Source organism: Drosophila novamexicana, unplaced genomic scaffold, assembly GCF_003285875.2.
Source record: "Drosophila novamexicana strain 15010-1031.04,08,12 unplaced genomic scaffold, DnovRS2.1 tig00000689-arrow-pilon, whole genome shotgun sequence".
NCBI classification, from domain to species: Eukaryota; Metazoa; Arthropoda; class Insecta; order Diptera; family Drosophilidae; genus Drosophila; species Drosophila novamexicana.
The window spans coordinates 770,158-793,559 of NW_020824818.1; the positions used below are offsets into that span (position 1 = coordinate 770,158).

The 23,402-nt window shown below is 37.8% G+C and overlaps 1 protein-coding gene across 5 annotated transcripts in view; it reads left to right on the top strand.

Moving 5' to 3' along the window:
* The first annotated feature begins 6,585 nt into the window (after positions 1-6,585).
* The window catches only part of LOC115763282 (protein spire), a 50,303-nt gene continuing 33,486 nt past the window's right edge, over positions 6,586-23,402 (top strand). For 4 of the 5 annotated variants that reach the window (XM_030705767.1, XM_030705760.1, XM_030705765.1 and 1 more), the window contains exons 1-3: positions 6,586-6,621; positions 6,677-7,411; positions 21,304-21,353. In XM_030705767.1, the coding sequence (XP_030561627.1) occupies positions 6,682-7,411; positions 21,304-21,353 (780 nt within the window). In that variant the 5' untranslated portion in view covers positions 6,586-6,621; positions 6,677-6,681. Of the gene's footprint in view, positions 6,622-6,673; positions 7,412-21,303; positions 21,354-23,402 lie in introns of all 5 variants that reach the window. The other variant, XM_030705761.1, reaches the window with a different exon arrangement.

Genomic DNA, 23,402 nt, shown 5'->3' on the forward strand with positions numbered 1-23,402 from the left:
ATCTCGACACCGATTTTTTAGTCGAAATTCATGTCCAAATCTTACCCCAAGATTCGTATATAGACATGGGTCAAAAATTACCACCCCCATATCTCGGCCAAATCTCATCCGATTTTCACGAAGTTTGGCGTTTTCTTCATGGTTTTCCGTCTAGATTAATGTGGCATTCAAATCTCGACACCGATTTTTTAGTCGAAATTCATGTCCAAATCTTACCCCAAGATTCGTATATAGACATGGGTCAAAAATTACCACCCCCATATCTCGGCCAAATCTCATCCGATTTTCCCGATGTTTGGCTTTTTCTTCATGGTTTTCCCTCTAGATTAATCTGGCATTCAAATCTTAACACCGATTTTTTAGTCGAAATTCATGTCCAAATCTTACCCCAAGATTCGTATATACTTAGACATGGGTCAAAAATTACCACCCCCATATCTCGGCCAAATCTCATCCGATTTTCACGAAGTTTGGCTTTTTCTTCATGGTTTTCCCTCTAGATTAATCTGGCATTCAAATCTCGACACCGATTTTTTAGTCGAAATTCATGTCAAATCTTACCCCAAGATTCGTATATAGACATGGGTCAAAAATTACCACCCCCATATCTCGGCCAAATCTCATCCGATTTTCATGAAGTTTGGCTTTTTCTTCATGGTTTTCCCTCTAGATTAATCTGGCATTCAAATCTGAACACCGATTTTTTAGTCGAAATTCATGTCCAAATCTTACCCCAAGATTCTTATATAGACATGGGTCAAAAATTACCACCCCCATATCTCGGCCAAACCTTATCCGATTTTCACGAAGTTTGGCGTTTTCTTCATGGTTTTTCCTCTAGATTAATGTGGCATTCAAATATGAACACCGATTTTTAGTCGAAATTCATGTGCAAATCTTACCCCAAGATTCGTATATAGACATGGGTCAAAAATTACCACCCCCATATCTCGGCCAAATCTCATCCGATTTTCACGAAGTTTGGCTTTTTATACCCTGAACCCATTAAAAATGGGTATAAGGGTATATTGTATTTGTGCGAAAGCCAAATGTATGTAACAGGCAGAAGGAAGCAACTCCGACCCCATAAAGTATATATATTCTTGATCAGCATAAATAGCTGAGTCGATCTAGCCAAGTCCGTCTGTCTGTCTATAAGAGCTAGAGACTTGATCGAGTTTGTTTCCCATAATCGATAACTTACTCCGTTTCTAAGCAATCGATAAAAATCGATATCGATATCCTTTTTTTGGGCCAATTTTGGTAAATAATAAGAACTAGAGTCACCAATCTTGACATATAGCTTCTAAAATAGAATATATATATGCATTTGATGTTGGATGAAGAGGGTTCAGGGTATTCCCTAGTCGGGAGCTTCCGACTAGAACCTCTTACTTGTTTATTATATACCATATCACACTGTTTACATAAAAATTATTTGGTAATATATTAAAGAAATATATAAGATATATATACTAAGAATAAGATCTGAAAATATTTAATATATATATTTAATATATATTATTATAATATAAACAGAGAAGGATTAAGTCTTAGGTTGCTGGCGAGGCTATCCCCATTTGGCTTATCAAGAAGAGTGTATAGGAAGAGTATTTAGTCTTTGGTGTGCTGGAGCTATTTCTTGGATTCTGCACAGCTTAAGAGCACTTCAACTACCTATTTGTTGCCATTCTGCTATCTGAAGCTCCGAGTCTTTCTGATTACGTTCTGCTTTCACTGGTCATGGCAAATCATCGAAAGAGATCGTCTGCACAAGAGACCACTTGGAGTTCCTTCTCTATGGCCGTATCTATGTCTATGTCAAGTGTCTCTCACTGTTTCTCTCTCTCTCTCTCTCTCTCTCTCTCTCTCTCTCGCTCTCTCTTGCTGTCTCTATCTGTGTCGCTGTCACGTTCTCTTGAGCAAGTCTCTTCCTTGATGAACGAATGACACGATATATTTAAGCCGCTAAAGAATGTGCGTATTGTAATCGTTGTTGGGGCTTCCGTAATGAAAATAGAAAATTACATTGAAATTCAGATATGACATTCTTTTGGCAACATTTTGCTGTTCGTCTATTTTGTGGATGCTTTTTGGCGTATTTCTGGGTTAGCTGATAGTCTGGTATTTGGTACCTGAGTTCAATGTGCGCCAAGTGGGCTGGCTATGACTAAGGTCTTTGATCATGGGTGGGCTCAATGTCCGGGACACCTACTATTCCACAAAAGTGGAGTAAGCTCTGATTACACTCATGAACGGAACATTGTTTTTTTTTTGTCATCGGCATCTGGTTGTTGGCGACAGTTCTGGAATGTCTGTCAGGAATCGCGGCTAGGCAAATTAGTTACATTTGTTCCATAATTAAGAATTATTTTCAACTTTCTCATGCTCGGCAAACGTTCATTAAGTCTGCGTAAAAAAAAAAGATTCTCACAATCAAAATAATAATAATACGAAATGAAGACAGGAAAAAATTGATTACCAGATTAAGCACAAGAACACGTACAATAATCATAACTTTGCTTACCCTTTTTTTCACACTTCTCTGCTGCTTCCTCTGCACACACACACACACTGACACACACGCATCCATTTAAAGTGCCTTCGACTCAATCGCCGCGATCTTAAACGCTTAATTGCATCACGTTTTTAGACCAAGTTGGGCATACAACATGCCCGCAGAATTATTACACAATTGTATTTGTATGCAACTATGCGCGAAGATCTGAAAGACACACACACACACACACAAAGAGACGCAGCAACAACAACAACGTTCTCGACTGCGAGCTACCCTGTGCTCAGTTTCGAGATGCCGCTGCACATATGTGTGCGCTCCCCTATATGCATTTGCGTATATACCCTCTCTTAACACAGAGTACAATAAGAAACAAAAGAAGAGCTGAAAAAGAAATAATGCACATTGGCTGCAATGATTTCCACACGTGAGCTGAGCGCCGACTCACTGAACGACGAATTGACAAACTGACGGAATGTCTGCTTGGAGCGCTGCCAGCACCTCAATAGGAACAACAGCAATAACAACGAAGAGGAGCTTAAAGCAGTGTAGAGAAGTTGACATGCTCTTCCCCAGCTGCTTGCCGAAAAGTCAAAATTAAACTTAACTAAACTTTGATTTTTATAGATAGAGCCATATTTCAATATGGTTGCCCAACTGTTAATTACAGCTGAACTTAACGAAAGCAAAGGAACTGTTAAGCGCAGCAGAGGACGACAATAATATGTATGCCGCATCTATTAGTTTATGTGCAACTTTGTCTGTTGGCATTTGCCGTTTGCGGCTTTTGTGCAATTTTCGTTGCAAGTGTCAGGCGCAACGAAGCGTTGCATCTTCGCCAGCCATGCTGTTAGCAATTCGCTGTCTCCGACCAAATTTGGCCATTGCATGGCTCGGCTTACATTTGACACAGAAACGGCCCCAAAGATTTGCCAACTCCAATTGGAGCCCATTTTGTTGTAGAACAAAACAAAATGTTTGCATTTAGCTGCAGCCCAAAAACGGATGCACACTTCCGGTGCGTCGACGTTGCATGTCAACAATACATACATATGTATACAGATACACAGATACACACACAGGCCACGCCTCCAATTGACCGAGCAAAGTCGAAAAGCCCAACAGCGAAACGGCGACCGGGCCAACTGCTGCCACCCGCGCGACAAATGTAATTGACCAAAAATGCAACGCTTGGCTGAGCTGTAGAACACAACAAACAGCAATTCCAGAAGAGTTGTTAAGAGTTGACTCCATCAAGTAGCCGACTTTTGAATCCCCTAACAACAGCGGGGGGAACAGCAGAAATTTCATGGGGTCAAACTGCCAGAAATACCTACTAAGTTCTTAAACAATTTCTCTCATTCTCTGCTAAACTAAAACTGAATATGTTTATAATTAGACTTGAACTTATTATTTTCTAAACTAAAAGAGTTTCTTTGAGCTGAGCCTTAAAAATAGTATTAATATATGAAAAAACTTTGATAAATCGAACTTATCTGTGACTGTCAAATAAATCGTATTTATAGTTTAGATATTATTGTAGTTGAAATATATTCTCAACATAGTTTAAATATGCGATATATTATTAACACGGCTTAAATGTATTGTATTGAACTGTTGACCAACTTGATCATCATTCGCATATACCCTGTATGCCTGCAGCTGCCCTACACACCCATTCATAGTTCGGCTCATTTATTTTGTTTTTTTGTTATATGCATATTTTTGACTTTGGCTGGTTGAGGTTTACGAGTATGTGCACCATGATTCATCCAAGTCAAGTTCCCAGCTCGACTCACAGTTAGCCAAGAACAAAGGCGTCTATTTGCCACGATTGTGGGTTGAAGTTCGCCGTCGCCGTCGCCGTCGCAGTCGGTGTCGGCGGCAGTTGAACTCGCCTTTAATTGATAGCTACCTATTTTTGGTTTGATTTGGCAATAGTCGTTAATTAATTCATTAGCAGTTGGCGCAATAAAGCGGGCGACTTATCGAGATGTAACAATTACCAGATGTCGCAGAGCCGCAGCTGATGTCATGTCTAGTTGAGGACACACACTTTTTATGGCCAATCGGCCGGCTGATTACGTGAACTGGACGGACTGGCACTGGCAACTGCAAGCTGCAGTTGTGGCCAATTAATAAAAAATGCGTATGGCTACAATTTTATTAATGTCAAAAATTAAAGAAGAAAACAGTCGTTAAAAGTTGCGCAGTTGCCAAGCCGAGCCAAGCCGTGAGATGCTGTAATAATATTGTATGCAAATCTTTTGGCTACCGCAACGGCAACATATAAAATTTCAATTTACGGCTCATATATCATAACTTGGTCAGCGGGCGGGTGTACTTATGGCTTATTAAATCGTAAAACTGCAATGTGTCAGATCTTCAGATCCTCTGCAAGCAGCTGGCAGGAGGACCTTGGGCCAAAGCCAGATGAAATTTAATTCAAGTCTACAACAACAAAAGCCTTATGCAATGGGTCTAATAAAGTGGAATTCTAATTAGAAACACGTTGTATGTGAGCATAAAACAAATTACAAATAATACTTTAAGTGCGTTTTTATTGGGATTAGGTTTTAAAGCTTAAGAATCACAGAACCCAATTAGTACAGTTGTAATTAGCGTGAATTTCACGGCTCATTAGACAATTTCCGGACAGCGTCCAACATCTAATGTTGACCAAGTTTATGAGCCCAGCGTGTAGAAGTGTTGGCGCAATTCAACACGACTTGACCTTAACATAATTGCTTCAAATTGCCTTAAATTGCACCTGAAGTTCACCTGGTAGGCATGTGAAATTTGTGTTTATATGTAGCTTGGCTTTGCAAAAAAGAAAAACATAAGACACATATTCCAATAAGAAGACTCATACATACGCTTATCAGCCGCTGCAAACACAACGAAAAACCGGAATCAAAATAAAAACGCAAAGAGTGCAAAATGTGAATGAGAGAGCAGCGTAGAGTGGCCGCTTAGCAGAACAGATGAGTTGCTCTCTCACTGTTATGTTAAAAGACCGCAAGAGTTCAGCTGTTAACTTAACAGTGCTTGCTGCACGCTAAATAGCTAAACCAGCTATGCATGTTTTAAATTCATTTGACAAGGTTTAGTTAGGCTAAAGTTAGTTTAAATAGTTAGTTTAATAGTTAGTTTAATAGTTTCCATTATCAGCAATGTGAGCTCTAAATTTACTAAACTGCTAATATTCATTTACATACATTGATAACTAACAGAAAACAGCTAGACTCGGCGGGAAAATAACAAAACTGTCAGCACTAGCGTTAAGCCGACTCATGTTATGTTTACAGAAGTCAGTTTGTTGCACAGCTAACAGCTGTTATTTTGTGTTTAGCTTTCGTGACGATCGGACGTGTGTGCGCGCTTTTTTGCAAAACACGAAACTGAAAATTCGTAACATCAGAATTGAATAAAAGCGTATGATAAAGTGTGTTTAGCTATCTAAGCGTAAATGCAGTTAACATTTTGACATCAAGGCAAGCTGAACAGAGCAATAACAACTAAATCAAAATAAAAACAAAAAGAATAAATTAATTTGATTTGTGTTCTAATCAAAACGCGCGCGTGATTTTGTTTAGCACAGGGCAAAGAGTAAAACGAAACTCTCCCCTCACGTTCTGCCCGCTTCGCCTAGAACCGACCGCACAGCTAGTGCTAAATGCAGCGGCAAAGGCGCTCAGCAGAGGATAGAAGAAGAATAAAAAAAGAAAAAAAGGAAGAGGAAGAGCGCGCAAGCCAGTAGCAAATAACGGCAAAAGCGACAAGTGCACAAAACGTGACGACCGAAAAATACAAAAAAGAGAAAAAAAAAATTACAAAAAAGAAGCAACGCAAATAAATATTCGCTCTTTTGTGTGTTGTGTTTGTTCTACAATTATTTTGTGCTACATGTTTTGTGTTTCATGTTAGAATTAAGAGCAAATAAATGTGTAAATGTGTGTGTATGCTTCAATAAATAACCGACTACAACAATAACAACAAAAGTACCAGTAACAACAGCAACAACAAATTGTTTAAATTTCAAGTTGAATTACAATAAATTAACAATTATTTTATATGTTGAGACGCACGGCTGCAGTTTTTTGGTTTGTTGCCTAAAACAATACCAACAAAAACATTAACAACAACAATCACCAGCAGCAACAATGACGGAACTCCAATTGGACAACAGCCTGACAGGCGACGTCGAAGACGCTGACGCCACTGTCGTCAAGGCCATAACAACAGCAACAGCAACAGCTACAACAAAAACAACAACAACAGCAACAACCATAGCAGCAACAACAACGCCGAAGGCCACGGTCAAGCGACGACAGTTTGCCGAAGGGGAGGCCGAGGAGGGTTTTCTCTCCACATCGCCGGACAGCGCAAATGGGGATGCACACGCACACGCACACGCACACACGCGCACGCACCACTCACACACACACGCGCAGCAACGCGAGCTGCAGCAGAGCAGCGGCGGCAACGTCAACGCCGAGCCGCTTGCTGCCCGCCAGCTGCTGCTGCAGGCGTTCCATCAGTGCAACTGCGCGGACCAGTGCGTCTCCCTGAACAACATACTGGACTGCTTCAAGGCGCCCGTGTCCGAGGATCAGGCCTGGGCGCTTATCTACCAGTTCACATCGCTCTACCTTAAGGTGGCCGCCCAGGCGCTGCACTGCAGCAGCGACGACTACGAGACGCAGCTGCCCACACGTTTCGAGCTGCATCTGCACCGCGACGGCAGCGTCCATTTCTCCGGCAAGGAGCGTCAGCCGCAGCCGCAGCAACAACTAAACACGGATCAGCAGCAGCAGCCGACGTCGCCGGCCTCGCTGCCGCATGACGACAGCGCCAGCAGCAGCGGCGACAGCAGCGTCGTCATTGGCCGAGGTGAGTTCAAACAAAATTATTATATATGCATATTTATGTATATATATGTATATGTATGTATATATGTATATATGTATATAACTAATCTGGATCCACTTGGGTCTTGCTGAATATCAGCATTTGTTTTGATTTGGAGAAACGTTTAAAAGGCGTTTCTTTCAATTCCTTTCAAAAATGCGCTACTCGACTTCTTTAACTATAGAAGGAATTCAAATATTTACGTGTTCTTATAAACATTTAGAAATTAAGAAAAAATCTTCCAAATGTTAAATAGTTTTCAATTAATTTTTTAATTTATTCAAAGATTAGTTTCTCAGACAAACATAAGTAGTACTCTAAAATTCTTGGGTTAGCAAAAGTTTGCTCGGGCATTTATTGATTTGTAATGCGGAAACATTTAAGAGCACAATTACAACATAATTTCAATAAATATCAGCCCATATTAAGTTCATAACTTCCTCTTGCTGTGCCCCAAAGTCAAGTTAATTGCTTTTGCAGTCTGGCCTCCAATTAGCCCTATAAACTGGCTTTGGGTATTGGCCGTATAAAGTTATGTGCAGCTGTTTTTGGTCTGAGAGGAAACTCTGGCTAGTTGAATGCAGTTGATACCAAATATGAAGCTGCCTCTTCTGGTTGCAACAAACAATATCTCGCTGCAGTTGCCACACAAGTGGAGAACATACCGAAAAGAATGTCAGATCGAACGGGAAGATCTCTAGACCTATAGACACACACACTTTCCAATTAACGCTGCTTATCTAAAAGCCCATTAAGGCAACCTGTATTTTGACAGCACAGCCAATGATTAAACAATTAGCAGTTGTGGATGCCACATCGAGACAATCCCAGAGCCAGACACGTTCTGAGCCAAACAACAAAATAAAGCAACAAAACCAACAAAAAATATCTCAACATCTTGACTATTGAGCGACCCTCATCAATTACAAAAGCAACAAAAATACCGCAGAAGAAACACAGATGAAAGAAAGTGAAAAATAGAGCTGATAGGCAACTAGATGGGCTATATGCTAGTACACTGAAAAAAATTAAGCTAAATTTCCTTTAAGAATTCTTAAACATAGTGAAGATTAATTGATTTTAGTACAATATTCTTTTTTAAATCCAGAATTGAATTTCTTAAAAAAAAAACTATTACAATAAAAACAAAAATTAAAAGAAAAAAGTAAATAAATTAAAAGAACAAATTGGCTTGTATTACAAAAAACAAAAATAATAATTCAGAGGGGCAGCTAATATTTATATAAAACATATATTAATTATATATAAATATTGCCCAAATCCCGATAAACTTTTTTAAATTTCGACAAAATCTTAGTTTTTTTTTTTTTTACATTTTTCTTTCTGTGTTGGTATGCGATGGGCTCTGCCTCTCTTATGGGAGTCGCAGTTTACACTTTCCCAAGACACGAGACAAGACACACGCAATCAGAGAAAAACCTCAATCAAAGCTGCTTTGGTGCATAACTTAAAGCGCAGGTCATCAGAGTTGTTGTGTGGGTTGTTTGTTTTGAAAGTGGACGATGGCGATGGCCAATGCCAAGATGAATTGCTTGGCTTGTCTTGGCTTGGCTTGGCTTGGGTTTGGGTTGGCTGGGGCACACGGAAACGCACATCATCGGGAACTGTCCGAGAAAGAAAGAAGTTAACTGTCGCTTATTAAGTGAAAATGAAAGCGTTTGCCGAAAAACCCCTCGACGAGAGACCCTCGACCGAACTCAACCGGTTTTCCGGCCCCTTAAAAACAGCTAAAAACTAGCGACTAGCCAGCCGGCTCACAAGCCAAACAACTCATTTTTATAGTCCAAAACTTGGATCTACAGCGGTTCTTCTTCGTTGACCCCTAACATCTAGTAGTTGAAACTTCCGCAAAAAATCAAATGTTTAAATTGTGCAAAAAGTCAACTTGTTTGTCCTCTACACAAAAGTGTATACCCTTTGAGGGGTAGGGGTATGTTAGTCCTTGTATTTCTTTTACAAACTAGTCAATACTTTCTTAGGGGTAGGGAATGTTAGTCCTTCTGCGCGCAGGATAGAAACCTCAAAGTAACCCAATTTTAGGAAATACAACTTTCAGACTAAAATGATTATTGCAAATAAAGAATTGTATAAAAAATAGGTTAAAATCAGCAATGATTTCCATTTTAATGTCATGAATATTTCTTTTGAAATAAATAATTAGATATTTTATTTAAAGGAAAATATATAGAACATTTTAAAGAGTTCATAATTTCGTTTGCAATACTCAAGAAAAATTTCTTGCTTAAAATAAATATTTCTCTTATTAAGAAAAAATTGGCAAAAAAGAAGAAGTTTTGCTAAGATAACAATTTGTTAGTCACATTCAAAAACGAGTTTTTTATGAAAGCATTTTCTGTTATTATTATAAATAAATATATATGATAAGTTCTGGAATTTATCAAAGAACGCACCAAATCGATTACTTTTGTTAAATTTTATGACCTCTTTTAAATTAGGTAAGATTTTCTGTGTTACATTCAAATTCTTGAAAATTAAGCACTTCCACTTGTTATTCATTGCGATTACACTTAAAATTCAGTTAACTTCCAGTTCAGAGCAGACTCAACACAGTTGTATAATCCAAAGAACAGACAGTTTATCGCTAATTTAGTTGTTCTTCGGTTCATTCATCTACTTATCAGCGCTTGAGTTTTTTGTTGTCTTAGCCTTGTCTTAGCTTTCTTCGGGGCAAACAGCAAACACCTTGTAACACTTTAATTGCCGCTAATTTAGCAGACGGCACAAACGAACAGAAGACGACGGCAGAGAGAAGGTAGATAGATAGATACGAAAAGCATTGCCTCAGGTTTGACTTGATCTTGATCCATGTCGGATCCGTCAATTAGCTGGCAACTATGCTCAGCACCCTCTAATGTTTCGTTATGTTTTCGTATGGAATGTGAAAATCAACATTTAAAACCGGGCTGAGCAGGTTGCGCGCCCCCTTTGAACTTGCCGCCCAGACGGTCAGAAATGGGTGTAAAAATGTGTGAAAAATATTTTTAGTTGTGGTTTGTGGCAAATCGAACGTTGCTTCTATCAAATGCTGACAACCGCGTCGCCGGGCACCGCGAATCATTGATTGTGTTTGTTGAACTCCCACCCCAGCCAGAACCTGTCGTCGTCTGCATATAATCACATTCAAGCACTCACCTGTGTCCAAGTGCAGTCAAGCCAAGTCAATGCAAACGACGTCGACGGCGCCGTCAAGTCGCCGCGCTCGCTGGCGCCTCGATTAGGCGCGCAGCATTTGCTAGCCAACTGACTGGCAAATGGCAACAGGCGGCAATCATTTTGGCGCTCGATTCTGTCAACACACAAACTCGCCATTACGTTTTTCGCCAGGCGCTCAGCAAGTTTAGCAATGCGTCCCAGCTGCCTAGTGAAAGTTTATTAAGGGCGACTCCCCAAACCCACCCAATTCCAGCCCCAACAGCCGCCTACAACTTGTCTGAAGGTCACGGCACATGCGCTCTTGTGTGCAACCCCCTGTTAAATTGTTGTCGTAGGTTCTCTTCTATCAAGCCAGCCCTCCCTCTCTCTCTCCCTCGCTCTCGCTCTCTTCTCATAAGCTGTTGATTACTTTCGTTCAGTTTCCGCCAAGGCATCATTTTTAATGCAGCTCTTCCGTTTATAACATGAGAAAACGTACTTTAAAGCAAGAGTGCTTTAGTTGAGTGTGCTCTACTTGGCAGATACCCTATACTCGGACGGGAACTGGGGAAATTATTATTAGTGTATACCTTTTTATATTTCATGCTTCGTATCCCTACAATCTACAGATTCCGTACAAACTATGACTTACGCTTATGAGGTCTTACAATTCCATAAAGTCTTAGCACGAAATTCTCATGGCAATATCGACTTAGCCCTTGGTTTTGATCCATAATCACTCAACGATTTCGTCTTCTTAACTTTATCCCCTCTTACTTATTTCTTATAGTAGCAGGGTATGAATATTAAAAAAAAAAGAAAAACCAAAAATTCAGCATTCTAACAATTTGTAGCCATTAGACAGAGTTTCACCCAACAAAGAAAAAAGTATTGACAATAGCAGAAGAAAGCAGGTTACTTTTGGCCTTCTGCTTTGGTCCAATAAAAAAAAAAACGCCTTACTCATTATTTTGGGCTTGTAGCCTTTAAGCCAGAAAAATTACAGCCGTCAACATATCTGTAAATTGTGTGAAGAAAAAGAAATAAGATGGAAAATTACGTACATCGACTGCTCGAACACACTGTGTTGGATGGGGTCCAGATGATGGGTCTAATGGGTGATGATATTTTATTTTCATGTCTATGACTTTCTTGTTTTCTCTACAAAAAAAAAAAAAAAAAAACATCGAACAAAAACAGAAATATGTTGCATTGCCAGCTGGTCGCTTAACTGGTTTAATGTTTAAATAATTACACTAAAAATTACAAAAAACATCAACTAGAAGACATCAACAATAATTATAACGAAACTATGCCACAAATTGTTGTAGTTTTTTTCATAGCCTTGCTTACAGCATTGCGACTAATTTAGCTAGTTGCTAAGTTCAAAAAGCACAAACTAGAGCTAAAATGTGCTCAAACATGCATTGAAAATCGCATTCATTTGAAGTTTAATAGGCTTACATTATTCTTAACTTGGTTTTTCTACGGGAAGACCCTAAATCATTGTGGATGTGCTAATTGAGGAAATGTGAATATTTGGTTTTTGGTCGAGAGCCAAAAGAGAAAACCAAGTTGAATTCTACGAATGTTCATGGAAAACATTTCAATGTGAATAAAAAACTGCTGCATTTAGAATCTGACTGTACATAATATCAAAAAAGTATTGAAAATATAAATTGTAATCGATTTGCGAGAAAAAAAATCAACATATCAGAGCTGTAAGCTAAAACAATTATCTTTGACTCAGCTTAAGGTTCGAACCAGCAACCTGCCTTGTGATTCCCATCGTCTAAGCTTCAAACTTTAACCTGTCATTCATATTGTAAACTCTAATTGAATGTCGCACATATTTTGAAAAACAATTTCGTATCTCAAGCCAATCTATTTTCGAAGTTATCTTCGGTTTTTGTGGTTCGTTTCCAGTTTCAGTTCGTTTTATTCTTATTTCACTTTATGCGAGTATAAAATAAATAAGGTCTGCTCTCGAATCTACATACTATATTATATATATGAAATATGTATTCTTTCATCAGCTCTGGTGTTTGAATAGATTATGAATTTCTATGCACATTCCCAATTGGAAACATTTCCCAACCTTCTGTGTCATATTTCGCAACTTTTGTAATCTGTGCGCTGCTTACGTTTTCCGGGAACTTGGACACATGTAAACCGAAAATATATGAGCCACAGATCAGATTAGTTGGCCATGCGATCAAAGGCAGGTCATTTGGCAGCACAATAAAACCCACATTATATGCATTTATTATGAACTTGCTGTAATAATTTATGTTGTCGTCGTGACTTGTCGCCGTGGACCTCACCTGAAGCATTTGCCACGTGATTTTCCATAGACCCAAAAAAAAAAAACAAATAAAAAGGCACCACAAAACAAATTGTTGTCTTCTTTGTGGTTGCTGCTCTAGTTTGAAAACAGCCAACAAATTAATATAATAATTTGGTGTTATTTTTTTCGGCTTTGTCGTCATAATGACATAAGCGCAACGCATGACGACCACTGAACCTGAACCAAATTTGACGTTCCATATGCTCCACTTATGTGGAAAAGACCGCAAGCCACAGACAGTGCAGGTCTTTTTATACCCTGGAACCATTAATAATTAGCCAAAAGGGTATCATTGTCTTGTGCAAATGTATGCAACGGGCAGAGGAAAAAGTTCTTCAGCATTAATAACAGAGTAGATCGTGGTTATGGACTCTTCGATAACCTAGACACCAAATAATGTTAATAATAATAATGATAATAATAAGAATAATAATGATAATACTAATTATAATGATAATTGTAATGGCAATGATAACCATAATGATAGTAATTATAATAATAATAATAACATTAAAAAATCAAAATAATAATAACAATGATAAAAATAATAAGAATAATAGTAATAATGATAATAACAATATTGATAAAACCTATCGATAGGCAACAAGAAATCTTAAGTCAACTCCTTAGGCCGTCCAGGGTATCTCTCGCCGAGCACTCTGTTTATTAATATATAAAGTTTTTTTTGTTAATTTATTTCTGGCGTCGCCAAACTTGTCCACCTGTGCAGAGTCTGTAAAAGCTCCCAAACTGCATTTTGAAACTTTTTAACTTTTTTTATATTAATTGTTTTTTTTTCTTGCTTTGGTAACAAAGCAAATATTTTGGCTGGAAAATGTGTGTGTGTGCAGTTTGTTATGTGATTTTGAAAGTGCGTCTAGCACATAAATCATAAGATAATCCAAATATTGTTCACAACGGTATTTCTGAGCTCTATTATTCGATGACACTTGTCATGCATGTGTGAGTGTGTGTGCGTGTGTTGAGTCTCCACGAACTGCTCTCGAGAGGCAGCTAGGCGACCCTGAAAGCACCTATGTATTTCCTAAGATGCCTCATTCACATTCAGTCAAGGCTTTGCGCATTTTTACTACAATATACGCTTTAATTTATAAATAAATTTTGATGCAATTATACACAATCGAAAAATGGCAAAGGCCATACAAGAAATGCGCCTTTCCTTCCAGCCGTACCCTATCTTATCGTCTCGTTCGTCTATAGGCTATGGGAATATATACTTTTTATATAGAAGCACTCAGTAAGTGTGTCGACTACATCAACAATAGAAACGTATCTGCACTTGAGAGTTTTGTATTGTATATAAGTAGTACATGGTCCGTTTTATAGGTTTATAATACATTTGAAAACTACGTGGGATTTAGTTATATTTTTGTTAGTATTACTGAGTAGCATTCTTATTATTAGTAATTTTATTGCTATATTTGATATGCCATTACTAATAAAATGTACTACAATTAATAGAAAGTAATATTGGCTTAATCAGGGTAAGTTATCAGCTAAATTTTAAATTTCTTTGGTCTTTGGCTAAGGCAAGATGACATCCATATTCGATCCCGAAGCGATCTTCAATCTTCGATGCCCTAATTTCTAAAGCGAGATTATCTGTTTAACTGTTATATGTCTTATTTCTAGAGATTGCCCATTCTGTTGCTCTATTTGTACATATATCTTGGTTTGTTATTATAATAATAACCATATTTAGCATATGCCTGCACATTATTTCGAAGTTTCCCAACAAATCCCACACAATCCCCACACACTCGCACACGCGCACACACACACATGCCATTCACAAAATTGTGTGGCCCATTTTCAGTGTGACCACACTGTAACGCAGACAATTCCCTGCTAACCCCAAAGCCTAAGCCAATCAACTTGTAATCAATGTGAATAACATACCAAACCACAAAACCGCTGCCATTCTTCAGCCTTAGGCTCTATTGTGGATTGCATAATATTTTTTTCTATTTTTTTCGAGAAACCAACAAAGGGCGTCTCCTGCTCGAGTTAAATGCTTGAAGTGTCACTTTTGCTTTCGTCTTTTGTAAAAAATCAAAAGACATAAATTTTGATGGGCGGCCAATTCCCAAATTGAATTAGACAAATAGACAACACAAATTCGTAAATTCGTAAATTCGTGAATTTGTTAAATATGCCAACTATGTAAATTTGCTAAAGAAATTAAAATATTTCTTCCACAAACAGCAGCTGCGCATGCGCACAACCACGGCAACAACAACAACAGGTTCATCAGTGTTGTTGCTGGTGTTGTTTTTCACTCAAGACGCGCGCGTCGCTGTCTTTGAAAAATGTGAAAGATGAAAGCGTAAATGCTGATTAAAGATTGTTTCTGTATATAAATATGCATATAAACACACACACACACACACACACACACACACACACACACACACACACACACACACACATAGAGACATAACTCGTATATTGTGCATATAAATTTATATTGTAATTTCAGCGCAAAGTGAAAGAGGCAGCAGCAGCCGCAGTCATTCAGTCAGCCAGTCGTTCAGTTGGTCGCTTAGTCAGTAAGTCAGCCACCTCTGATAACAGATACAATATGAACAGCACCCGTCGCCGCCCCCGACGCGGCCGCTGTCTAATTTCACAGTCATCAAGGCAACGAGGCGTTGTCGTTGCCGTGGAAAGAAAGCGAGAGTTTCAGTTACAATAAATTTTGCATGGCGCCTGCGCAGCTAAACGATTTGCAGCTGCACCCACTAGCCTTGTAATTGTGTCAAAATCATAAAGTCATGCTAAATTGTTTGCCACGAACTTCAAATGCGCTGAGCAACTAGAATAATGTTAAGTGACTTGCATTAAGATTGTTCCGCTATCTAATGCTGTTATTTTATGTTTTACTGCCACTTAACAGTGCATCCGAATGTCTCTGTTAAGTGTAAATCTAGTAGTTGCGTGTTGATGAAAGCTGCTTAAGAGAACTCTTATGACAGTTATTGATGTAACATAGAACCGCATTGTTTTCTTTTTCTGTTAATTAATCTAACGGATTATTGAAAATGCTTCAAAGTGAACAAAAGACAGTAAATCTCGCAAGCCTTTAATCAAAATGCTGACAAATTCAAGAGAATGACTCTGTAATATAACATATAACAACATTGTTCACTTTTTACATGTTAATTAATCTAACGAAAGCAAGTAAATCGTGCACGTCCTTCAACATAATACTGACAAGTTCAAGAGAATGACTTTGTAAACGTAATTCTTTCATTAATTCTGTAGGGCTTTTAACATAGTTTCGTTTGAGAGCCACCTAACAGCACCACAGTAAGCTGTTATTTTAACAGTAGTTGAGGAATATAGCAGAATGTTTACAAAACGAGTGTAATTAACATGCTTACTGTTAAGTTACGGCTAGTTGGGTTAAAATATATTTACACTGTTATATTACTTAAGCATGAAAAAACATATTGCAATTAATTCAATTTCAGTTTTTCAACAGTTTTTCCTCAACTTTTGTAATTCTAATCAATTTACACAACTGTTCGACTAATTATCTGAAATTAGTTTAATGATCATGCCAAATACCCCGCGCGCAATTAAGTTAATCACCAGACTATCTATCATTTCCTCATGATTAACAATGAAGCTAAACAACTGCAGCGAATCATTAAAGATTATTAATTAATTTATAATTGAAAGTAAACGCCGGCAGGCGGCTAATTGTAAATAAAGCAGCGCCTAAAGGTCACTCCCATATGGTTTTTGAGGGGCAACCCTCTCAACGCATTTGATTAATAAGCCTTTATTTTGACGCTGTTGTAAACCAAATTGCATTTAATTAGTTACCATTAAAACTAGCCCAGCAATTGCAACACTCAACGATCAACTGAGTTAGGATAATTGTTATTATCAGAGCCTCCAGTGTTTGTTTCTTGCTTTTGCTTATTACCCTTGCGGCTGCATAGAAACAAAAAACAAAATATTATTATCTTTCAAAAGCCGTCGACAATTTACGTTTTGACACCTTTTTTAACTTAGCCATAAAGAAAGAAAAAAACAGCAAAAAATATATGAAAAAAATCTGCATAGATTACGCGTATTGTGCGCGAAGATTATTTATCAATTTCTGGACGGCAGCGTGGGTAAAAAGTTTAGTCATTAAATAAAATTAACTTTTTGCCGTGCTTAAGAAAATAATATATATACAAGAAATATATATACTTTATATATATATATATATATATATATATAGAAATAGCGAAGAAATGAAGTTGACTTGCACATGACTTTCATGACATTAGAAAGTAAATTGCCATGAGGCCACTTGGTCAAACAGCAGCAACTAAAACAAAAACATCAGACAAAAAGCCAACAACGTGCACAAAACTTTATTACGAAAATGAGCAAAAGGTAAAAAATATAAACAAAGACAACAAGAAAAAGCGTCAGATAAGCATGAAAATGTTTTATACTTTTCTATTGAACTCTGAAGCGGGGGCGAGGTCGGGTGCCGCAAGGGACCACAATTGAAAGTCAACAGCAGACGCAAATGCTTTTTATTAACAACTTATTATTATAATAATTATTAATTGGATTTGGCAGGTGGCAGGTGGCGCGAGGAAAGTATTGCCCGTCTCGCCGAGTCTCACAATTCACTCCTGTGCTGCATTTTCCCATTTCCCATTTATGCAACCCACTCACCAAAGTGTCTTTCGCCTTGTCCAAGCAGCCACTTTGGCAAGCTAATCTTATCACTCAGCTCGCTAATGTGTGCCGATATTTCACCAAGTGTTCAAAGGCCAAAACTCTGGCAAAAAACCAATTAGAAATGAAAAAAGTTAATATCCATGACTTTTAGACACCCTGTAAGCGTAATTTGAGTTAATTTTTGGTGTAGATAAAGCACTTTCACTCTATATATAAATTGAACAGATACCTATTAGGAAAGGAGAACGTTTCCTTGAAAGATTGATATATACATTCAAAGCTTATTGTTTACAAATCTAACAAGTCTCGAGATCAAGGTAAAACCGACAATGCCAGCTTTACGTTTTATATTGCTTGACGCTTGCAATTCTCAACCAGTTAACGCTGCGAAAAGTTTCTTTTGCTGTGATAGAAATACACATAAACTTTACATTCTGTTATTTTATACATAAAACAATCGGTACATTAACCACAAACAAATACAGGGAACCTTTACAATGACAATATATTTTGTGTAAATAAAAAGTAAAGATAATGCCTGACCGATTCCTAGGTACTGTATGTATATGTAGGTGAATGCGCCAATATGATCACCAATTAGAAATTAAACAATTGACGCATTTATGAGTCATAATCGATAAGAATTTTTTGCCTAACGTATATTGTAAACAAAATGCGTAAAAAAACTAAAAATGTTAAGAAAATATCAGAAAAACATCTCAGGAAGTCACAAATTTGTTGATCTAATCTATAACAACAATTTGCTCTCTTTCCGCTAAGAAAAGGAAGCAAATTGCAATTAGAAGATTATCTATGTGCGAGCTAGAAATGTTTTCTAAAATTGTAATATCTATAATCTTAAAACTTGGGAGCAACGTCTGTATAGTAATTTTCCGGCCAGACAACCCTTTAAAGTCTCAATTTGTGGCTCACTTCAAGGCTAATCCATTTAATCCATGCCAGAAGCTATGCTAATCCATCAGCAAATTCAACCAACCGAAATCTACGATAATTGCTCGCATATCTCAAAATAATTTCGGCAGCTTGCTATAATTTTTCACACATGTGCCTGACTAATCCGTTCAACGTTATGAACTTTCAAATCCTAACGTCCGAAATTCCTCAAAACAATGCGTTGAGCACATGTTCCCAGGCCTCAGACCCAAGCGTAACGGCTGCCTCATAAATCACCCACTAATAAATTTCAATGTACGCAAATTTCGACAGCTGAGAATCGGCAAATGGCCAAACATCTTTCATTCATTTGAAATTCTTTGCTAAATGTCAATTAATTATTAAGTGGAACCAACAGACAACCAAAAAAAAAAAAAAAACAACACCATTTTTTTTCATTTAATTATAAAGTCGCGGCATGTTCCATGCATCCACGGAATTTTTATGTGCCCCAACTCGGGAGTCAGCTGCGGCTGCTGTTCTTCTTTTATCTTTATTTTGTTTTCTTGACCCTGCCTACCTTTATATACTATTGTGTTAACTCATTTCCTGCGAAAGTGATGGACAACGGACAGCATTATGATATCATGCTGAGCTCATCTTTTGTACCCAAAAGACTGCAAAGTGTTCTGATCCTAACCCCAACCCCAGCCAGACCTGTAAGTTCAATGTTGTATCCGCAACGACACACAAAAAAGGGCTTAGATCACACACACTGCTAAATTAAATGGCGTTAAATCACCAGATCCAAACAAGCATTACTTTATTTTACACACTTTTCCGGGGAGCAAACTAGTTTTTAATTTAGAGATCAGTTTCTTAGTCGGAAACGTATGAATGATGAAAAACGGGTCATATTAGCTTTACATTGGGCTTAGGCAGGGGGTGTGTCATTTAGTATAGATACGATAGTACTTTAATTGTATACACTGCATCCATCCATTTAAAATAGGCTAAAAAAAGGGGTATATTATTAAGTCGGCGATAAATGTTGGCCCATTAACAAATAAGCTTAAGAAATAAAATGATCTTCTATCTTCTATAGAACAATCGAGCTGGAATTAACCTATTAAAATTGCTGTTGAAGTTGAAGTTGACGCTTAGTTTCTTTATATAATTATTTATTTACTCTATATTTGTTGATCCTTCCACTTCTTGGTCCGATTCTTAGACACTTAATATATGTATTTGGGTACACTATTTGAGTAAAATTCTCAGATATAATCACCATCGTGTATACAAAGCTCAAATCTTTATTTATTAGATGCACAAGCGTATTCAAGCTTCGATAATCGGAAGTTATTTTTTGTGGACTTGTTTGATTTTGTGACTTATTTATTGCATGTTTTGGGCGTAGCAATTACAAAAACAATTCACAAATGTCAGTCACGCTTAATAAACTTTAAACGAAATTGCCGAGCCATGGAGTTCGTCCGGTCTGTGGTCAGTCTGAGGTTTATCTTGCTCTGTAATCAAAAGCCGGCCGGTCAGCACCACCATCGGCACCCTCTAGCCCCAACCGAACCGAACCGTACCGTACCGAATCGAACCCAACCAACCGGAGCAACTTGGACATTCAATCGCTGAGTCAACTAAATTTGTGCAGGTTTTAATAAAAAATTGCATTTAATTGTTAAGCAAAATGCCAAACCACGTTGTGGATTGAGTTATAGCAGAGATACTTATACATGTGTCTGCATTATTTTGTATAACTTACATATGATACAATTGACGCCGGCTCATTGACAATATGCATACCCTGTGTCTATCAAATCATAAATAGGTATATAATAGACAGATGAACGCAATTCTTTGGATCTATTAGAGTGAAGACCTGTAGACCGATTAGTTTAGGGTATACTTAGAAACTATCAAATAGCACTGGGTCTCCAACCTAGATTCTCGCTGTTTATGCTTAAACAAGTCAGGGATTCGAGCCCTGCTTCAAATGAAAATCGATCGACATATCTATGAAAAGAATGTCGATAGGACTATCGAAGCTGTCTGTAATCGTCTTTTTGAACTATCGATAACACAAATGGTGCTCAATATTGAGATTGATTATTGCTTTGATTAAACCACTTGAGATTGGGCTAAAGGGTATCTAGAAGTTGTGCATGTGTGCTTGGAGCATTCTTTTATGTTTCCGTTGAGGTGCTGTTGGTCATGTCAGGTGCCCCACCCCACGCCAGCCCCACCACGCCCCACCCCACCCTGTTATAGCGTACACCACAACTCAGCAGCGGGCATGTCCGTCTGTTTGCACAACATGTTTATGATTGCTGAACCCGTTTCGAGTTTTATGTAGTTATTTTTGTTACAATTTTTGCCCGCTTGGGTTTGGCCAATCAAGTGCGGAAGTGTAAAGCACAGAGAAACAGACAGTGAAACAGAGAGAAAGACGGCGGGACAGATCGACAGACGGGCAGACGGAATTCAAACAGTTTGCATATTTAAGCAAAAGAGAAGAAAAAACTGCAATTGGAAAGGTAAACAATTTAGAGCTTAATTGCAATTTGATCGTAACCGACATTTATCGATTTATATATTTATTAATTAATTGTTAAATGCGCTATAACTGTACCTAAGTTGATGTTATGATATTCACATGGACGCCTTTTTATGGCTGTCAATTTTATCAGCCTTAACCGATTTTTAATAATGCCATTTTCGTTTTTGTTTACAGCCTTTGACAATAACAATCCGCACACGCCGCTCGTCTCCTCGCACAGAAAGGTGAGTCTCAAAGCATTTTTACTTTTATTTTTATTTCGCTCGCTTTTATGGCTCGTTAAGAGTTTGAAATCTTTCACGTGTGTCACCACCAAACCACTAAAACCACAGACAATTGGACTTTCCAAGTGCTTACCGATTACAGATTAGAATTATGGCTCGTTAAATCTCCATAAATGAGCTCACTTCGGTCTTGGTGGGCAGTACGTTGTTTTTTGCTTTTAAGGTTCCGCTTCGAGTTTTAATTAAGTTTTGATGATTTATGGTAATATCAGATAGTTATTTAAATAGCTGAGACATGTGGGGCAATAGATTTGATAAATAAATGCGGCTGTTTTTTTAAGTTATACACAAATCAATCAAATTAACTGATTAGCCAAGAAGTTGTACTAACAATAATATTGTTATTTTGAAATATATACTAGTTTTTTCATTGTTAAATAGTCATAGATATAAATACTATATATGCATATGCCCCTTACCTAGAGTTTTTTATTTTTCTGATAGGTTTCTTTTTCTCAATACTTTGTTTATATTGCATGCAGCTTGCAAAATAAGAAGCCTAAACATAATCTAAATTCTATAATAGTTTTAATTTGGCTAGTTAAAAGGTATCCAAGTACATATACTTCTATACAATGCACGAGTTCTAATTACACATCATACTATTCTTCGCCAGAAATAATATTATGATTGGACTTTTTCTCTGCTACCCACATGCTTATTATAGGAACCCTTATACAGAAAATGACCTATGCTTGTTACAATTTTCTTACCCACTTCTAATAGGCCCCTGACAAGTACACACACACACACACGCATATAAGCTCATTTAATTCTTATAATTACAAGAATTGGAAGGTACTCCAAGAATGCAGAGGTTTTCTCACATGATACAAGACAATGGAATTGCCTTATGCTAAGCAGGGAGAATAACGAACGACCTCCATTGAGTAGGCTGCATATTTCTCACATGCATACAGAAACAACAAAAACAACAGCTACAACACACACCCATTACAACAACAGCAATACTTAATTGAAAACCAGCAACAACTGAAGCTAACTAAAAGATACATTAAAATGAAGGCGTAGAGAAACTCGCGCTTCCATGTTACGAACTTCAGCGTCCGGAGGCAGCGGCTGCTTTGTCTGTGGTAAATGCAGCCGCGGTGTTGCCTTAGCTATTGCAGTTGCGAGTAGTTTTAATTACCTACCAATTCATGCCTGCCCCCAAAAACTAGCTACAACAACAGCAACAGCTTCAACAACATCTACTAACGATCATCATGTGAATTCTCTGCGCCTGCGCATTTCCTCTGCCTGCCTTTTGGGCCACGGTGGGAAACATCAGCCCAAATGCATTCTTCGTGGGCTCTTCAAAACACTTTCGCACTTCGGCCTGGCCAAAGGGAACGCATGGAACGGAACGGGTCCGGCCGTAGCATCTGTGTAAATTACCGTAAAATTGTTGGCTTGCATCGCCAACAACTATCAACAATGCCCACAACAACAACACTTTCACACATTATGCCTTGGCAGCTGTTGTTGCCCATTTTGTTTTATGGCCTGCTAAAATTTTGAGTTTTTTTTTTTAATTTTCTAGCATTTTGTCACGCTATGTGGAAAAGCTTTAAGTAGTCTGTAGTCTCATATGGAAAGCGGCACTAGAACTATTTGGGAATTATAAATGCGCCGCCTTTAACCTTTGGGCTAAGTGCATAAGCATCCCTAAATGCATTTGATAACATTAGTTGTTTACAGTTGTAAATTGTTATTATTTCATAAGAGCCACAAAATTCCGTAAGAGATCCAATTTGTTGGCCACTTTGGGGAATACCCTCAAGTAGGCTGCAGTCAGACTTGGAGAGGGGCACTAGAACCCTTTGGGAATTTAAACTGGGCTTGGCTTTAACCAATGCTCTATATATACAGATATAATTAGCTGGGCATAAATTCATTTAATTTATTGCTAATTATTAGTTAGTGAGTTATGTATAAATGACTAATATTTTTAAAAAATTTATTTTTCCGCCCTAATTTAATACGGAT